Raw genomic sequence first — 20756 nt, 5'->3', positions numbered from 1 at the left:
ATTAGAAAGACCCTGAAATACTGTTTTTTTAGTAGATTTAGTATAATAAAAAGCTAATTTAAATTTAAATGGAGGAATATATAATACATTAAGTTCATTTACTTTTCCAATATAGTTAATAACAACAGTGCATAAAAGCTAAAATATTGGCATTCTGTTTGATATAACAAGAAGAGTTAATAGACTACCAGAAAAGGCCCCATAATAACCTAAGTGTGGGGCAATACTGTCCAGGTTACCCTGCATTGACCAGATTAAGCTTGAAGCTTTTTGTCCATTGTTATGAATTTCTCACTTAAGAAAATGTGGAGGTGAGGGAGCATGGGTGAAGGACAGGAACCAGTGACATGAAATAGCATGAACAGTGAAGCAACAGAGGTAATGGAGTGATTGTCTTCAGATGTCTTAAAAGCTCTGTACAAATATAGGAATAGATTTATCATAATGTTGGTGTCAAGATTAAAAAATGCTAAATTATAAAAAGTACTCAATACAAATCCGATTCATAAGAAAGGTCCGATACCTCTCTGTTGCCTTAAATGTGTGTTTACCAGTCTGTAAAAGTTATCGGGAGATATAGCTTAGATCAGTGTCGGAGACAAAATTATAATAGTAAAGATATCCCATCAAAGGGTGAAGTACCTTATAAAGTAATAAATATCTGTCATTGGACATGTTTAAACAGGGATTAGAATGAACTATGGGTATTATGGACATTATTCATATACAGAATAAAATGATTCATTTTTTAAAAAATATATGTTGCCTTTTCTGGGATTGGGATTATTTCTTGATCATGAAATATTGAAATGCACAAAAATGTGAAGGAAAAGGAAAATCCACTTATAATAGTTGAATTATTTAGGCATAATCTTTATTGATATTTTGATATATTTCCTTCCTTAAGTTTTCTAGGTAACCTGTGGTTTATGATCTGTTATTGTTTTCCAAGAAGATCTAAAGTTGTTCAAAACAAAACACATATACTTTAATACTATTAAACAAAATAAGAAAACATAATCACAGAAGATGTCATTCAAACAAAATCTAGGGTAAAGTAGCAACTTGAATTGAGCAATAAATTATTTTAAGCTTTCTGGTAACCAAGGCAAAAAGAAAAAACATGATAGATTATATTTGTTAGAGTAACATTCCCAGCATTGCATTTTAAGATGCATTTGTATTCTCCTATAAAGGACCCTGACTAGTGTGATAAGAAATATTATCTACTGAGATATTAAGCCACTCCTTGCATTTCTCCATGATAAAGCTCAACATCACAAAATTAGTTAATGGAAACAACAAAGAATTGCTCTCTGAATCTTAGAGATTTGGGTAGAATCTCTGAGCCATCAAGTAAAGTCAGTTGAGCATGAATATCCATGCTCTTACATATCTATACATTTTAGATGACAAGGGAATGTTGACTTTTTGGTATCTTAGACTCTTCTCTTTCACCTTTCTAGCTAGCTATTCATGCTAAATCCCTGTTTCTAGGGTGATGAGGAAGCCAGCCTTGGGCTGCCCATAAGCCCCTTCATGGATCGGTCAGCTCCTCAATTGGCCAATCTTCAGGAATCCTTCATCTCTCACATTGTGGGTCCTCTGTGCAATTCCTATGACTCAGCTGGACTCATGCCAGGAAAATGGGTGGAAGATAGCGATGAGTCAGGAGACACTGATGACCCAGAAGATGAGGAGGAGGAAGCAGCAGCAACAAATGAAGAAGAAACCTGTGAAAATAATGAATCTCCAAGTAAGTTACAAAATCTAGCTCCAATATGTTTTTCCTAGGATTCTTTTCTTACTGAGGTTCAGATGAATTTCATGCTTCACAAAAAAATCTAGCTCCAATATGTTTTTCCTAGGATTCTTTTCTTACTGAGGTTCAGATGAATTTCATGCTTCACAAAAATTATGTTTTGAGGCCAGAGATTATCCGCTGGGTTTGATAATCCTTCGGGGTTGTATACATTACACAAAGATATATTCTCTGCCATGAAGTTAAATAAAATTCAGAGTTGAAGCCTTTGCATCAGAATATCTTAATGGTTTGGAAATGAATTGCATTTCTGTTACTGTGGAGACCAACCACAAAGTTTTCTGGGCTTGGTCAAGGGAAAGTTCTGTGAAAAGGTAAGAGATAGCATTCCTTCCTTCATTCAGCAAACACTCTGTGCCAGTCATTCTTCCAGGTACTGAAGTTAGAGCTACGCAAATCCTTGCTTTGTAGACTTGCACTCTAGTGGGGTCAGCAGACATTAACAACACAGATCATTACATTTGTAGTATGTTAGGTACTGATAGATACTAGAGGGGAAAAATAGGAACATATGAAATATTGTGGAGAAAGTTTATTTTTCTAAAATTTGTAGATAGCCAGGGCAGGGGAAATATGAGTAAGAAAGAGAATTAAAAAAAAAAAAAGAAAAAGAAGTAAAGGAATAATTCATGGGGATATATATGAAAAGAAGGATTTCAAACAAAGGAGAAAGTAACATGTGCAAAGCTCTTGAAGTAGGATTGGCTGGGGTAGTCAAGAACATTAAATGATAAAATTCAGAGTTGAAGAGAGAGGCAGCAGAAAGCCACATAGTATAAGAATTGAAGGTAAGGCTCTGTAGGTTACCATAAGGATTCTGGTGTTTATGCCAAGATGTGAATCATCAGTGGTTTTGACAGAAGAGTTTGTGAACTCAACTTACATTTTAGCCAGATTGCATCAGCTACCATGTTTGGAATATTCTTTAGGTTGAGGTGGGAGAAGTAGAAGTAGGTATTGTTTAGAGGACCATTGTAGTTTCCTGAGTGAGGTGTCTATGACTTTGGACCAGGTGAGTGGCAATGACAATGAAAATAAGTTACAGCTCTACTTGGCTTGGGGTGCATCATGCAACCAGTCTAATCCAACTTAAATTAAATGAATATAAAAAAATTATTTATTTTTCTTATTTCTCTTGCCATGAGACAAAAAGTAGTGACTGATAGCATAATTAGTAAAACTCATGACCTTTAAAATGACAGCGTGCAGATACTGCCCCTGTTTTCAGGAGAACACAGTGTTTTTTTCTGTCGACCTGCCCAGGTAGACAAAGTGCAACCTTAATATTTTTCAAAGACGTGATTAAAATATTACCAATGAAAAAAATCCTGATTATTTCTCTCCTATTTTTATCACAGCCAGGATAATGCCTACCTTAGTTCATCTCAACCATCTAGAAAGGAGCCTCTGTATGTTGTATAGATTAATTTTCCCTTTTGTATATAAGCCTCTGTTGACAGCATACCCAGCATAGGTGAAGAGGTCATTATCAATTTAGAAGAGAGGCAAATTTGGCTTTATGCTAGATTATTGTTTGTCCTATCCTATCTGTTAACTTCTGTACAGAATGGAATGTAAAAGGAAAAGTTGTTTCTATACAACAACAAAAGTTGTATTCTGTAAAAGTTATTATATTTCTGTGATGCTTATAAAAAGATTTCCATCAGAAATTTTGTGTTGGCCTTGGGATTCAGAGCCAGGAGGCAAGACTTTGAATTCATGAGTTATTTATTCATTTATTTAATGACCATGTGTTAGTTTTCTCTTCAAAGAGCCCAAGTAGCTTGCTGTATAATTAAGAATAAGACAGTTTTTCCACTGAATGACATTGGAAGGTGTTTGTCAGCTAAGCCTCTGGAAGAGCTTTCCTCCAGTGGGCCCTGACTGGTTGCTATTTGAACTCAGATACACTAAAAACAACAACAAAAAAAAATAATCCAGGGATCTGGAATGGAAGGACCCAGACAAGGACATTATATAAGAGACTCAACTGATCAACCTAGGCTTTGGTAGCAAGTGCTGAAATGAAATGTTTCCTTCCATTTTGTCTGTCGGGCTGGGGCTGGTTGATCATACTGGCATCCAGATTCTGATATGTCAGTGTTCTGACCTTATCATTTTTATCAAATTTACTAAAGCAGCAATGAGAATTATGTGGATTCTGTAATGCCTTTCAAAATTTAACTGGAACCTTTCATTAAAATTTAAAACACACCACCCAGTGAAGTGTCACTGAAGCTTTCAAAATACTATCTTTAAAGTATTCCTCACAGCCAAAAAAAAAAAAAAAGGTAAATGTTGAGCAATGTGAGCATTTCTAAATATTGACCACATAGAGTAATGGAATTTCAATTAGCTACCTCATTTTAAATATAGCTAAACTAAGGTTCTGAAATTTAAGCAGTATCTCCAGGTTATAGAACAGGAGGAAGAATCCAGTTTTTCTCATTTTTAGCTCCGTTGCTTTGGGCTTTTAGTAATTTTAATTTCACCATTCATATTGGCTGAAATAGTTACTTTGATTTGGCCTGACTTAGATTTCAGAAAAGAACTAACTTAATGTGCATTGATAACTCCTGCAATTTGCAAAACTTGGAGATCTCCCAGGAAACACAGGATAAAATGTTTCAGTATGGTGTCCTAGGGAATGAAGGTTTTTACCCCACCTCATAATTAAATCTGAAAGATTCCTACGGCGAACTAAGAGGTTTCTAATGAAGTACTAAGCTGCATTTAGAATTTAAGCAATGAAAGGCTCTTTGTTCTCATTTCAAAAGGTTCCAGTGCTGAACAATTTGGATCCCAATATAGGCATGTTTTAGACCACCTGCAGATTTTAATCTACGCACATTTATTTGGTACAAACTTCCTTCTACGTCACCTTATTCAGTATAATCCCAGAGAGGTTTATTCCTAATGTTTAACAGCATTAATAAGAGAACAGCTGCTCTCATGGGGACTGCCCCAAAAGGAAAAGGAGAAGAATTGAGCTTTTGTTAGTTTCTTCCCCATAAGTGTGTACAATTTTAAGATGGAGTGATCACCTTGAGCAATAGCATGTTTCCTATAACAGTGATTCAAAACTGACCTTTAGCCAATGGTCATCTGTCACTCCTTTGATTCAAAGGATTAAGTAAAAAAGCATGTCAACATTTTAAAATTTCTCAATAGAAGCTAATTTGTGCTGAAATGCAATAAAATCAAAGTAGAAATAGATGAGTAGATGGCTCTGATAGAATTATTTTTTAAATTTGCTTTTAAAACTTGGATGTATGAATATTTTTATTGACCTTGATAGAAAATTAAAAAAAAATGTCATTAAAGAAATGAGGATATGCAATGAAGTGTGTATGTATTTTAGTTTTTTTTAAAAAAAATACTGTCCTTGTTAGGAAGCTTTCAGATGAAGAAATGGATATATGAGATCATTCCCCAGGGCCCCATGCAGTGCTGCTGCCCCTTCTTCATCCAATGTGGTGAATTTTCATGATTTCCTTCCAGCTCAGGTGCCCCGTCTTTTAAAAAGAAAAAGAAAAAAGATCTCTATCTATTGTCCCACAGGTTTTGTATTTTGCCGTAGTTTGATATATTAAAGAAAAATAACACACAACCTCTTTTAAATGGCAAGGAAAGCATTATTCAGGATGGTTGCAATTGGAGTCTAGACTATTGCAGTAAAGGAGAAAAACAGAACTGCTCTGAAACAAAAAGCAGGAGAGTTTTTAAATACTGACTGTAGCTAGTTAAACTGAGAGGCCTTGCGGGGAGTTGGGTGATGTGATTAGGCCATCTGTGTGCATTAATTGGTGCATATTGAAGGTAGGCTCCTGCCATCCTAGAACTTTCTTCTCCTTCCCTTCCCCATTTCTTTCTCTCTTCCCTCTCTGGTTTCTTTTATTTCCCTTTTCCCCTTTCCTTTCCCTCCTTCCTTCTTTCTCTCTCATTTTTAAAATTCTATAATAAGAATATTTAAATTAGATCTACTTTCTTAAAATAATAAGTGTGAAGTTGCTAGACATCTGGTGTATACATTATATTTATAGTCGTCAATATTGTATTGGCATTATCTTTCTTGATTACCATGCAAAGGAATGTATCCCAGGTCCCTGATAGCAACATTCCTGGATTGTAAAACTGGCTACAGGCTGGGAGAAGATTCATCTAAATTGCACAGGTACAAAGAAAATTTACTATCTAAAGTAAATGCTCTAAAAAGAGGGAAATCGGGGCGGGGCGGGGTGGTGGTGGTGATGAAAACGACTCTGTATACTTTTTTCCCCTATAGACAGGGGAAAAAAACTTTCTAAAATTTAGTCAAGCTGAGAGCAATAGCACTGCAGTATTGGTCACATGTGTATGTCTGTCTGAAGCTGCACAGGTATTCATTCAGTTTCTGCCTTCTTGCCTTCTCTCTTAGAGTGTGAGATGCTTTAAGGCAAGCTGTGAGTCTAATTGATCTTTGTTTCAACAACATCCAGAGAAGTGTTTGTCACTTAGTCGATACAAGTTTGATTGACGGGTCCATGTCATGAATAAATGTTAAACATAGTAAATAAATATTTGAAAATTCTTGCTCATAATTCTTCTGTTTTCATTTTCCCTAGGACTTATTCAACTTAATGACTTTTATGTGTCTGTGTGGTTCAAAAGCAATTCCCTTTTCTATACTGTGTTTTAAAAGTTGATCTTATTATCCTTTAAATGCAAAAAAATTCTGTTAGGTATTTTATAAAACTGTTAAAAATCACTAGCACTTCCACAAAAATGTTGGTAGGTGCCCTCCAAGAGGTCTAGATTCTTTGACGCATCCCATAGCAATTGGCTTTGGTTTTGTTTCTGTTATTAATATCTGCCCCCTCCCCCCACCTGGGCTTTTTTCTTCTTTCGAGGATATGCATTGTAAACCATAACTATTTTATTAAGTAGATCCAGATACCCCTTTTGATCATGCACTATTACTAGTTTAATGTGGTCTCAATTGGATCAGAATTTCCTGTGGACTCCTATCGTTGTTATTCTTACCTCTCATCAACACTTCATCATTTACCTGCAACTATGGAATGTAAGTAAGAAAGTGAATGTAAGAAAGTGAATGTAAGCAAGAAAGTATCTTACTGGATACTTGGTAAAGTCTGAGGCTTGCTTTGTACACAAAAGAGGAGAAAAGAGCTGCTAAGCTGGGCAAGTTTATAGTCTAATGGTAGGATCTTTGTCTAAATTCTAATTTCTTGGCCTAAGTCTAAAAATGTCACTCAGAGGAAAGTACCAAGAATTCTATTCCAGTTGCTTAGAAGGGAGGTCTGTTCTCTCCTAAAGTGCAGAGCCTCTGCCTACTCTACCTCTCTCACTGGGCTCTCCCAGACACCTCATGTTCTCGGGTCCTATTCACACTCCTCAGACCTGCTCCTCATCTAATGTATGTCTTACCACCATCTTCTTACCTGCTCAGCCCAGAAAGCTCAAGGTTATATTGACTCCTCTCTCTCCTTCATTCCCTACCTCTTAATTGGTTCCCAAGTCCTGTTGATTCTACCTAAGAAATATATATCATAATACTTACCATCATTTCCATTACCTTGTCCTGGTCCAAGCCACCATCATCCTGCTGTCTCCTCCCACATGGATCACCTTTCAGAGACTTGGTAAGATTTGAAAAAGATGTACCTACTCATTCACCCCATCTTCCCAGTGGAGCAGGCTCCTTTCTGACATATATGGTGTAGGTTAAGTCTCCCTTACCCAAAATACTTGGGTCCAGACTTCTTCAGATTTGGTATTTTTCAGATTTCACAGTATTTGCATGTATATAATAAGATATCTTGGGGATGGGACCCAAGTCTAAATATGAAATTATTTTGTGTTTCATATTTATCATATATCTTACAACCTGAAAGTAATTTTATATTATATTTTTAGTAGACTTCTGTTTTGACTATGATCCATCACATAAGGTTAGTGTAAAATTTTTCACTGGTGGCATCATGTTCACACACAAAACGTTTTGGATTCTGGGACATTTTGCATTTGGAGTTTTTAGATTACAGATATTCATCTGTAATTAGTCTTTTTGGTTTTTTTGTTTTGTTTTGTTTTGTTTTGTCTGTAAGTCACCAGAACCTAGCACAATACCTGGTATCTATGACGTGCTTATAATTCTGAAAATTCATCTTTAATACTTTTTTTCTTTTGCTTTTCAAAGGCATAAATGGGATTATTTAGGGAAGTAGGTTCACATTCAAGGGTGAATGGGGCAATCTCAAAAAAGAGACACCCTTGGGGTAAAGCAAGGTCTTTTAATACTTTCAAATTGAAAACTGTTCCTGGTAATAAGAAAATGTAAATTATTTATTGATTAAATGCTGAGCCTTGTCATATAAGGTCTGTATAGGTCTGAGCAAGGCTCCATCAAAGCATCCATAATCTAGAAGATGATCTGATACCTAAAATATCTGAGAACAAGGTATGTTCTTTAAGGAGGGACATTATTCAAGACTCTTTTTGTTATAAATTACTGATTTCCCATTGAATGAGTATATCCTGAAAGGGAAAAATATTGGTTTCATGTAAATAGAATGTAGGCCACTAGCAGTGTTTACTTGCTTTTACTCCTGTCTGCCTCTCCTTCCCATTAATTTGTTATTTTAACTTTACTTTTTTCATAAAGTAAAGCCAGCTCTATAGCAAGCTATAAATTATAGCCAGCTCTAAACTATAGCCAGCTCTAAGTTCATATCATTCCAGATATAGAAACAGAGGAGAATAGATTCCAACCCCCATCTTCCAACTCCACATTCATACTGCATCACTAGAAAAACTCCTGGGGAAGGAATCTGATTGGCCTGACTTGGATCACATGCCAACCCATTAGCCAATCACTGTGACACAGCTCATGCTGTCAGGAGGTAGATGGGGAACTAGTCTTTGACACATTTTCTAGAACTGCATAATTGAAGGAAGAGAGGTAACTTCTTCCCTAATAATTTTGAATATGCAGATACCAGAAAAAGAGATAATAATAACAAAGAGGGAAAAAAAGAAATAACGTCTACTCTAGAAAGTATGTATGGAGGAACATGAAAATTTTAAGAGGAGAAAAGAAATTATTTCTTAGAAGTGAAATCTGACTAGAGGTTATTTTGATGAGTGAATATGAACTTTTAGTGATTAAAACAAGCATTTCAGAAGGAGGAGCAGTACCAGCTTCTAAGTGGAAAAGTCCAGGGTATGTAAAGAAAACAGATCAGTCAAGCATAGACAGAGGTCAGGCTGTAGAACAGGAAGACCATAAAACTGAGTTTGTACCAGCTTGTGGAAGAACTTAGAATGGAGTTTGAAATTCGTTTTTTAGTTCACACAAAGCAGAAGTCTGACATCAAAAGCATTTTAAAGGAGATTAGCTTTGTAGACTTATTTGAGAGTTGAATTCTTTGACAAAAGAAGACCTAACAAGCAATTCCAGTGGTCCAGGTGAGAAGTTTTGAAAGTCTTAACTGTCGTAGGAGTAATACCAAGACACCAGCAGAACTCTGTGTGGACATTACCCAGTACTGGATACTGTGCACAGTTATTTCTCAGTGATGTTTTAATAGTTATTTAGTTATTATCATTTTCCCTTATTTCCTTATTCTTGAAAGCTCCATATGAATCCATTTGGTTCTTAAATCCTATTAATAATATGCAAAGAAATAACTTCTATGTGTTCAGCACATGAATAAGTCATCTAATTTTATGGCCTTTTTTAGGAAAGAAAACTTTTAAGAGGAAGAAAATCTACTGCCAAATAACTCAGCACCTCCTACAGAACCACAAGATGTGGAAGAAAGTCATTGAAGATGAGCAGCACTTGGTGGGCACAGAAAACCAGTCCCTGGACCAGGCTCCTCAGCAGTACTCCTCAGAGCAGATCCAGGCCATCAAGGAAGAAGAGGAGGAGAAAGGGAAACCAAGAGCAGAGGAGAGCCTGGCCCCAGAGCCCAACCTGTGACCATGAACAGAACAAGCTGTGTTTCCAAACTAATTTGTCACAGACTTTTTTCAAGCCAGCACAACACTTAGACACAACACTGTAGAAATATGAGAAGATGGGCAAATGGCTATTGCATTTTGGGATTCTTCGCATTGTATGTGTTTATTTTTACAGTGAGGTACCTTGTCGAAAAACTCTTGCTCAAAGAAGCTTTCACATTTGCAACACCAGCTTCGACAGATTTTTTTTTTAAGGAGGATATATTATATATGTGTGTGTATATATAAGGTCCCACGTAGAAACATGTACAAACCTTCACACACATGTGCGTATACACACAAACACACTGAAAGCCAGGATCTCTGGCTCCACAATTAAGTAACATTCATATTAAGAAATATAGTGGTCACTGTGATATAATAAATCATAAAGGAAAACAAATCACAAGGGAAATGGTGCAGCTTAGCAACGATGTGGTGCAGCAAATGTAGGTTACCAACTAAGCAGCTTTAGCTCTTCATACTGAGGGATGAAAGTTCCAGAGCATTATTTGGATTCTGATACATCCTGCCAACACCGTGTGTGTGTGTGTGTGTGTGTGTGTGTGTGTGTGTGTGAGAGAGAGAGAGAGTGTGTATTAGTTGAAAGAGTGCTTGTATGCATGTGTGTGCGTATGTAAAGAGTTTTGCGGGTTTAGTAGTTTGTAGAATAGCTGTAGCAGATGTCTCAGTACATGTGAACAAGAGAAGGAAGTTCACTCTGGAGTGTCTTTGAAAGGCAGTCATTCCAAATGCCCTCCTCCAATTTAGCTTTAATTAAGGCCTCTTGGCAGATGGAGGGCATTCATGGGCCATTTGATTGATACTACTGCTATACACCACTTGGAGGCGCTGTACCACCAGCCTCAAACCTGGAAGACGGAGGCATTTTCCAGTCTACTAGCCTAATGAATGTATAGGAGCCGTTTGTGAGTGTGTGCACTCACATAAGATCAAAACACCATTTAAGGGAATGGCATTCTTTATACATAAACACCTAAAAGGAACTGGAGTCAGGTGGTTTCATCAGGTGAGAGTTCTAAAAGGATGCCAGAGAAGGCCTGGGAAATTACATTTAACAGTGATCTCCCGTGCCTCCTTAATTTGCTGCAAAATGTGTAGTCAAAAATGAAAAGACAAATGGAAACCCACTGTGGGTTATATAGCAAGAGATGAGGGAGAAGATGGCAACCTAGGGTTTGGGCGTTGACATAAGAAAGCCTGATCTTGGCAACTTTTAAAGGTTGACTTTGGGGTTGAAGGTCAGGCTGTACCCCCTGTTGTGGTATTTCTAACGCTGTGCCATGGGGTAGTTTCCATCTCAGTCTGGCACATTGTCATGCTTTTTGGCAGGGAAGATTACTGAGGGATTGTTTAGGGACGGGGCTGTTATTGAAAGTCTTTTTTTTTTTTTTTTTTTTTTTGGTTTGTTTGTTTATCTACACTTGTTTATGCTGTGAGCCAAACCTCTATTTAAAAAGTTGATACTCACTTTCAATATTTTATTTCATATTATTATATATGTCATGAATAGTTATCATGATGTAAATATGAAGATTTTTTGTTTGTTTCTGTAGATACTAAACACTTTTTTAAAGAAAAGAAAGGGAAAAGGGAAACATTTTTATAAAGTTATATTTTAATCACCATTTTTATACATTGTAGCTATCTCCAGGTCCAGTAAGAGGGTGTAGTTCATTGGCATAGAGGTCTGTGGACAACTGCTCATCTACCTATTCTAATTTAAAAGATAATCTGATAGTTATTCTTGCCAATTAAATGAGGATGCTGTAAAGAATTTTTTTTTTTTCCCAGTAGTAACTCTTGCTAACTGAATGCTAACTAATTTTGGGTCTTTGCCTCCCAAATGAAAGACTTTTTAAACCGATATCAAATTGTTGTAATTGGTGTCCATTTCTCTCCAATGTTTTTGGGACTACAACTCTTAGTTCTGTATACACACTTGCTTGTCACCTAACAATCTCAGCTTCCAAGAAAACCTTGATTGTGATTTCTACTTTTAACTTTTCCTGAAGTCAGAAAGGAGTGTTTACATGAAAAATCCCTTTGTTTCTCATGACTGGATAGTGTATTCTTTCCTTCCAAAGCATGACTTTATAATAATTCATGGAATTTTTTCAAATTAGGTAAAGACAAGGCAAATTTTTCTATTAAGTAGGAAAATGTAAAGATGATCAAATGGATGCAAACAATACCTAAATAATTAGTATATATTTCAATTTGTATTTCTCAGTTAACACCAGGTCATCGTTATTTAGCATTTGCTGAGTTCCCGTTTTCTTAGAATTGCCTGTGTTTCTCTATGTTTGCAAAATGTACTGTGAGTCAAAAACATTTCCCCAATAAAGTTAACAGTTACCCTTACAAATAAGAAAGAAAAAGGAATTTATAATCACGTACTCTTTGCATCTGTTTACTTAGAATTAATCTTTTGTCTTTCTCCATATGACTATATATCTCTAAAATGAATAAGAGGAAAAACCAGGTGTGGAGTGAGTCGGGTGGCAGAGCCACTGTGAGAGTCCTTTCTGTGTGTAGGCAGTGTTATTCTGCAAAGCCTTCTGCTTAGAAGCCAGCCTGGCTGGCACCATGGAGTTCTCAGCCAACTGCCTGGATTTTTTTGTTGTTTTGTTTTGTTTTAAGGTACATGATATAAGAGGAATAATAATGACCAAATCAATTGGAACCTCTTATTCCAGAATCATGTTCATCAATCCAGGCAGTTTAGTAACTTTTTTCTTAAAAAATAAATTACCATTATATGTAAGCTAGAAGTCAATTGAAATAAAGGAATGGAAATCCACCAGGTGTGTGACTTTCATACATACCTGGTGCATCTTAAAAGATGCACCTAGGGACATAACCAGATATTTTCTGCTTGTGATGTTATCCCCCTCCTTGGTGACAGCAATATTACTGTGTTCACTTCCAGATCCAGAGCTTAATTCCTGTGGTGCCAATGTCTTTGTTGCAATTTACTACATTTTTATATGAGCCTACTTTTAGGTGCCATATTAGATAAACTCAGGTCTTTCAAATGAAGGAACTTCCAGCCCACTTAGGGAGAAGGATCGTTGTATAGATAGCCATAAAATCAATATTAGGAAAAATTGGAACAGGTTGTTCTCTGTCAAGAAAAAGTCCAGGTATATTCTCTCTGTTATCAATGTTATTTTAAGCATGCTAATAGATTGTCTGTCTTTCTAGTGATATAGCTAAGCCAGACTTTTGAATATTATTTCCTTGGTGAAAACACCACTTTTGCTTTCTTGGTTATCTGTATTTTTTTTTTTTTTTTGGTCATTTTATAAGACCTGGTTTTGTTCTCAATAAAGGATGAAGACTTTAGCTCTGTACAGGAATATGTCTATATTGGTCTTCATCTGAAATGTGAAGGAATTTCCTCATATTATATTTTAAAAAGTATCCACTTTCTAAAAAACATACTGAATTTTGTCTGTTCCATTTTAGTTGGATTCCAGAACAAAACCATTGCAATCCCAGTATAAGATAAGGAATTGAGTATCATGCAGATGTTCATTAGATGTATGTAGGCTATTAATTTGTGACTCCCCATGTCCCTTGCCTTTCTTTCCCCAGAGAACTTTCTTGAAGGTAAAAACTGTGCAAAAGGCATGAGACTCAGGCCTATTCTTTGTTTAAATGATGGAAAAGTATAAATTATTTTCTAAGTAATAAAATATGAAAATTATCATTGTAAATAAAGTCTAAAGTTTGAAATGACTGCTTTCTAAAATGAAGTAATTGTTTGATAAACAAGTTCCGACTAATGAGAAATAAATAATCCAGAAATCCTCATATTCTATTTCGGGAGGTATTCTTGGTGCTTCCAAGGGATTACTTCTGTCCTCATTATTTACGATATTTCTAGAATAATGTTGAAAACTATAATAAAAGTCTTATTGTCCTTCTCTTCCTTCCTAACCCTGATTCCCATTTAATGCCTTCCCCAGTTTCTATGCCAGTTTTAAATAAACTGCATTTTCAAACTGGCAGAAGTTTCCAATAAGATAGGGTCTGTAAACTTTCATAATCTAGAGTAAATCAAGATTTTCATTATTCTACAGATCTATCAGCTAATATGTATAGAAAAAAAAATCCAAATTTGCAAATAGCTCAAATCCAGATTATTAAAAGCCAAATATATCTATGTATTTTGAAGCCAAACTTAACTTCTATCGTCTCTGCTAATAAGCAATGAAATATTTTAAGACCACTGGAGTCATGATCTCTCTCATGATTTCCCCATGAAGTAAAATGATGAATTTGCTGATATGATCATTTCATTAAAAAAAAAAAAAACTAAGCAAATTCAAATTAGGAAACCCGTTAACTATTTTAGGTGACGAGCATTCCAAAATTAATTTTTCTTAGAATTTCTAATCGAGGGGAAATACTAGTTTGGGGTTGTATATTCAAATTATGTAAATTTGTTCCTCTAGAAAATATTCAAATTCTTATAGGAAATTCAGTTGGGAATAAGCTAAACTATTGTCACCTAACAATCTCAGCTTCCAAGAAAACCTTGATTGTGATTTCTACTTTTAAATTTTCCTGAAGTCAGAAAGGTGTGTTTACATGAAAAATCAAGTTAACTAAATTGCTAACTATGACTTATATAACTTAAATCAAGTTTTGTGTATTAGTATGTTTTATACCAATGAAAAAGAGAATATCTTTTTTTCTCTATATTGTGCACCATGGATGTTGGGCAATTTGTGCTATTACCTAACATATTGTATCTGTTTAAACACTATTTACTTTTACCTTATGGTGCTTTTTGCCTTACCTGAATTGATCTTTATGTTCACACTAGAAAATTCTATAGCATGATAACAATGGTGGTATAAAAGATGGGAGCTTTTGTATGTGTGCTTCTGTGCTAAGTATGTTTGAAGACATAAAAATGAAGATTGCAGCTTTATTGACTTGGTGAAACTCAATATGCTTATTCAAGAATATTGATACAATATAACTTATCTTAATGTACATAAGACCAAAAAATACATGGAACCATGTATAGAAGGAAAACAAAATTGTCTTTAATTCATGCTTAAAGATCCAAAAAGCATCCGAACTTCCTGTCTAAAGATAGCCAGTTCTTCTTCTATCATGTTTAAGGTTGATTACCTTGATATATATTGTTCTCTCTGGATTTCTGCTTCCTTGAAGAGGGGAGCAGACAAGAAAAGCCAAACCTTCTCCTTCTAGAAATGTTGGTCAGGTCCATGTTTGAACATCTTTTCTTATTGCTTCACTTCAAGAAGTGGTTCTTTAATCATGAAAGTAATTCAATCAAAATAAATTGCTTCAAAAAGAGTAATATCAAATCTTCATATGTAAATACTATCGAGAATATTTAAATTTGTTTTCTTGAATCAAAACTATGTTAAATGTTTTTATTAAATTTACTAAGTGATGTTCCATGGTAATAGGATGCTGAATATTTTAACATAACCAGAACTAGTAATGAGAAAACTTGAAAAGATTCAATTATATTTCCAATGTCCTCATGCTTCATGAAAAAAGATGAAGTTACCATAAATACATAAGGTAGATTAAAATGTATTTCCCCCAGAAATTTAAGTATTCAAAGTATATAGTCTGAGCTCTTCTGAGATATTCCAAAATGAAAGAATGTCTTACCCAGTAATTTATCATGGCTTAGTTTGCTATAGAATAAGTGGCCTATTCCTATAGTTTTTAGAGTAAATTCTAACATAGTTAAAAACCCAAATACTGCTAGGCACAGTGGCACACTCCTGTAATCCCAGTGGCTCAGGAGGCTGAGACAGGAGGATCACAAGTTCAAAGCCTTAGCAACAAACAGTGAGGCACTAGGGATGTGGGCTCAGTGGTCGAGTGTCCCTGAGTTCAATTCCTGGTACCAAAACCAAAACCAAACCAAAACAAAACAAAACCCAAATACTTAACTACTAGGAAAGATTAAACATTATTTATCTTGACTTTCACAGATGAAGCATTACTTGTAGATTATCCATACCTACTGCATTCATCTGCCAAGCATGGTAGGTTGGAATTGGAAATGCATTAATAGAAAAATAATAAAAAAGTTTTTTAAAGCTTTACATTTTCAGAGACATTGAGAATATCTCTTTCAAATGAAACCAAACACAGCAGGGAATTCTTCCTTCTTAAAAAAGGCAAAAACAAATGAGCAACAACAAAACAATAAAAAAAAACTAGTTAAATTTTATAGAGAAAAAGTATGACTTTGTGTCACTTTTACTTCTCTTAGCTCAACATTAGTAAAGAGAAATGATCAGAAATTCTCCTGTGCCATAATAAAGAATGCTTTTTATGTTATGTTCTAAGTCACCCCACCAGGTTTCATTGTAAAGTCCATGATACTTAGCAGCAAAAAAAAAAAAAGAGAGTTGAGGATTGTATGTGAACATCACATAAAATTCAAAGCACATCCCAAGCACCCTTCTGTCATCATTGCAAACCAATTTAGCTATGACCTAATGGATCCATATTCCAGCCCTGATTTCATTTGTTACAATGCTCACACATACATGTTTCTGAATGCTGAATGTGAATTAGCCCTTAGAGCTTAGAAACTGCTGCTTAAATATCTCTTAAAGAGAAGAAATTTTATTCTAGTAGTTTTACACCCTGAATAGTAGCAAACTAGTCAGATGTTTAATGTGAAATTTAAAATAATTGTTTAAAGATGTTCTCTTTGTATGTATAACTTGTTGGTTGGTAGAACTTCCCTAGTCACCTCACTTTTAAATTTTTTCAACTGATTATTTCTCTGACTTAAAAACCATATGTTACGCCACATATTTCATTTAAGCTATTTAAAAGCATAACCCAAGTACTATAGTATTGGTATTCTTCAGTAATAACCCTAATAATATCTATACATTACTTGTGGGTGGGGGTTTTAATGGCTTGACTTTTAATATATATTTGTTTGTTAGATTAAAAATCACTAATTTGTATACCCTAAAATATTTGCATGGCATTTTTGGCATATTATGTTTGCTTAACTGTTTTAGTTTTCATGTATGAGTGTCAATTTATATCCTAATATATTCTCACATAAGAATGCATACCATTTTTACTTTAACAAGGACAATTTGCTAGTTGACAAGCACTGGAAATAAATATTATTGAACCCTCACACACCCCGACGTTTCTTTCTAGAGATTTTTATAATGCGAATCATAGAATGAAAATCGGTGCTTTTATAAATATTCTGGATCTCTAAAAGCAGAAACCAAGTTTTCTATGATGATATTAGGATATGTAACCAGAAGAACTTTAATCTGAATCTAATGTTTTTGGTTTTGATTGGTCTGATTGATTTGGTTTTTGGTGTGAAAATCTCTTCTGATTCCTGACAGAGCAGTTGTTTTGATCAATCATTACCTCTTTCCAATAAAAAACCTGTTATTGATAGTTCTTATTAGTATATCTCAAATATTTGACCTTTTAGAATATTTTTTAAGCCCGAGAGAATGGGGTTAAAATAATTTCGTGTTCCTAAGAGCAATATTTTCAAAGGACCACCAACCAAAGTGGCACCGTAAGGGATATCATTTGTACAAGACAATTTTTAACAAGGTGATTCTTACCACTTTCAACAAACCTGAATTTGTTCATTAGTTCATAACTTTGCCAAATTTATTAACTTCTTTTAGAAACACAAGAGTGAGACATTGGAACTTGACCATTTTGCAATTGAAATAAATTTTGTTCTTTCATCTGTACTTTGCACTTAATATATGTAGCAATACTTAGTGTCACCCAATTACAAGTATTTGTTAAGTGACATAGTTTATGGCTGATAAATGTTTTGTAAAAAAAAGTAGAATCTGTACAGAAAAAAACTTAGATAAATTGTATTTATTTTTATTACTTTTTAGCTTAGACACTATACTGATGCTCTCTTTTTGCCAGAATTACTGGAAGTGCCTCTTGGTTTTATATATATATATATACAGTGCATATATATTCAAAATTATTGAAATTGTGTCATAAATGATCGATGTGGTTGTTACAATGTGAAGGTAATGTATAATATAAAAATAATTCTGTGGTACCACGTTTGATGTAGTTATTTTTGCAACCTATAGTCTCTGGTCTTCTGTAAGTATGTTGTCCTCCCATGTCAAGTACAAGGCTTAGCACCCAATCCACTCCCTAGTGAGACATCCATTGTCCTTCCTAGAGACTCTAAAGACCCTCAAGAACCTTGTATTCCTTTAGTAATGTCTTCTCCCTATCACTTATACATTCTTAGCCACATTAATTAAAATCTAACTTTCTGCTACTATGCGTTAACTTTTCTTTAATTAAATAGCCTCAAACCAAGATACCCACATTTCTGGCATTCAGTTTCAGAATTCTGTAAAATAGTGCTGCCATTTATCCTATAAATTCTATAATTCTGTAAATAGTATGGATGCCAACACATGGAACATTTGAATTACACAGACTCAGTTATTTTTGTTTGTTCTGCATCTTTGAAAATAGAATAGTTTAACGATTCAAAACACTCAAGACTATTTCAATGAACTTATGTGTAGTCCTCAAACAAAATGCAAACCATGATTTCTACCCAAGGAATTCATTCTTTAATCTACACATTGATTTTCCCATAACTCGAAAAATAAAACTCCAAGCTCTAAGCCTGTTCTTTTTAAATTTCCCTTAACACTCACCTGAAACTACCCTCCCTTCAAAAGGAACAAGATATTTAATAAGAAGATAAGTTATGTAGAATGAGATGGAGTGACACTGGGTAAGTCTGATGGATCCTGAGATCCATGGCCAAGGAAAGCAATGACTCTAGCCACTACCTGAAATAAGAAGCTTCAGGGATCAGATTCGTGTGTCCTGGTCACACCAACTCACACTTGATGCAGCTCAGCAGATCATGGCACACCTGCTCACCATGTGAGGAGGAGGTTGGAATATGGGGATGAAAACCTGACCAATGAAAAGATTAGAAATGTTGTTTTAAATAACTAGAAAACCTTCTGCTTGTTGGAAGGAATGTAAGCAACAGTTGCTTATTTTTGTCTGGAGCTATTTCATGTCCTGAACCTTCTTTCTGGCATCATCACTGGCTTAAAGAGGAACTCCAGGCCCACTTCTACTCAAATCTGTCAGATTCAAAGTCCTGTTGTCCTTCTCGGGGGCTCTCTGAAGTCTTCTGGGCAACTGGAATGAGACAGAGCTGGGTTGTGGTTGTGGGTAGAGATAGTTTGCTTCACACTTCCGTTAGCACTTAGGGTGGAATAGCTGTCAGTTTGGGTAGCTTTTCCCTGTCAGATGTCAGAGATGAATTCATTGAAGGCTTAGTCTCTAGTCTTTGTGGATATTGATGTAGACAAAGATGATAGTTTCACTTTCTATGTCTGCCATAATAAGTTGCAACAAATTTGCAGACTTAATGCAAATTTATCAGCTTTGTGCATCAGAAACCCAGATGCACTTTGGCCAAGTTCTCTGCATTGGGATTCTCACAAGAACAAGAGCAAGGTATTTGCCAGCCATCTTCAAGGATGCAGGGCAGGAATCCACTACCAAGCTCATTCAGGTTCTTGCAAAACCATTCCTTGCAGCTATAGAGCTGAGGTCCTTTGTTCTGGCTGGCTGTCACTGGGAACCTCGCACAACTGCTTAAAGCCACCAGCCTTCCCTCTGACATTGCTCCTCTCACCATCACACCAGCAAAGCCCAGGTGTCCTTTCCTTTTCAGACTTTCTCTTCCAAGGTATCCTTTCTGCTTCCTGCTGCTTTGAAGGGTTCATGTGATTATTTGGGGGCCCTAATAATCTGGGAGGTTCTCCTTAGGTTTGTAACCTGAATTAACATATGAAAATCTGTCTAGAAATGTAACTTAATTTATTTATAGTTCCCATGAACTAGGATATGAATATATTTGGAAGCTATGATTTTATCTTCCACAAATCAAGAAAAGAATGAAGAATACAATAAAGATATAGAAAGAATAAGGGCCACATAATCATTTCCTCATGCCCAGCATGAAGGTAGCAGTCCAAGTACAAAAGCCAGCACTGGCAATGGGAAAAGCAGAGGACTCCATTTAAAGAGTTTGTAACAAGTCTTTGAAAATTGAATCTGTATACTCACTATAACCCCTGTGAAACTGGGGCCTGATCTGATCTGGTACAATACAGGCTCTTAACCATCCACCAACATAGGTTTCTATTTGTCCCATGGCCAGAATATGTGGGTAATGGGATTAAGGGGTGGGGATAGGAATGGTTTCCCTCACTATTTTAGCTACTAACCAACTTATTTTGTTCCCTATCTCTGAAACTCGTCTTTGCTTGTTTAGAGGAAATCGTTGCCAAGTGAGAGGTGATTTTACCATAGTACACACTGGTCCCATTGCCCTGGAATTGAAATCTCTTGGGTCATTGTGCCTTCTCATATTACTGAACCATCAGGAGAAAAAAAAATGATTGATCCCAATTTATCAAGCTGAAATATGGTTTCTGATATAAAATCTTGGCCAGAAAGACTGTGTTTGTAACAGAGAGAATTCTCTGTGGAGCCTTCAACATTGAATAGTAAATGAAATGGGAAACTAAATCCACTCAATATAAACAGGAACACTAAGGAATTTGACCTGAAGGATGAGATTTTGGATCATCGCATCAGTAAAAAAAAAAAAAAAAAAGCCTCGACTAAGTGATGTGCTGAGGACAAGGAAAACAGAAGTTCTAATACTTTTAGTTTTTAGCCAATTATAGAAATGAATTGAAAATTCGTCCTTGAAAAATTTTATGTATCTACCTACCTTTCTATTACTTATTTAAAACTCAATTAAGAGAATTTTTAGATATATTCAAAGTAGTAAATAGTATAGTGACCACTATGT

General features: G+C 35.3%; 1 protein-coding gene across 1 annotated transcript in view; it reads left to right on the top strand.

Moving 5' to 3' along the window:
* Pde3a (phosphodiesterase 3A) overlaps positions 1–17904 on the top strand; it is a 318404-nt gene extending 300500 nt beyond the window's left edge. Inside the window, exons 15-16 of the mRNA XM_027934262.3 lie at positions 1498–1756; positions 9565–17904. Coding sequence (XP_027790063.2) covers positions 1498–1756; positions 9565–9806 — 501 coding nt within the window. The 3' untranslated portion in view covers positions 9807–17904. The remainder of the gene's footprint in view (positions 1–1497; positions 1757–9564) is intronic.
* The last annotated feature ends 2852 nt before the right edge of the window (positions 17905–20756 follow it).

This window comes from Marmota flaviventris, chromosome 3 (genome assembly GCF_047511675.1).
Source record: "Marmota flaviventris isolate mMarFla1 chromosome 3, mMarFla1.hap1, whole genome shotgun sequence".
NCBI lineage: Eukaryota > Metazoa > Chordata > Mammalia > Rodentia > Sciuridae > Marmota > Marmota flaviventris.
The sequence above is the reverse complement of the archived record's forward strand: the minus strand, read 5'-3'. Positions and strand labels throughout refer to the sequence as shown.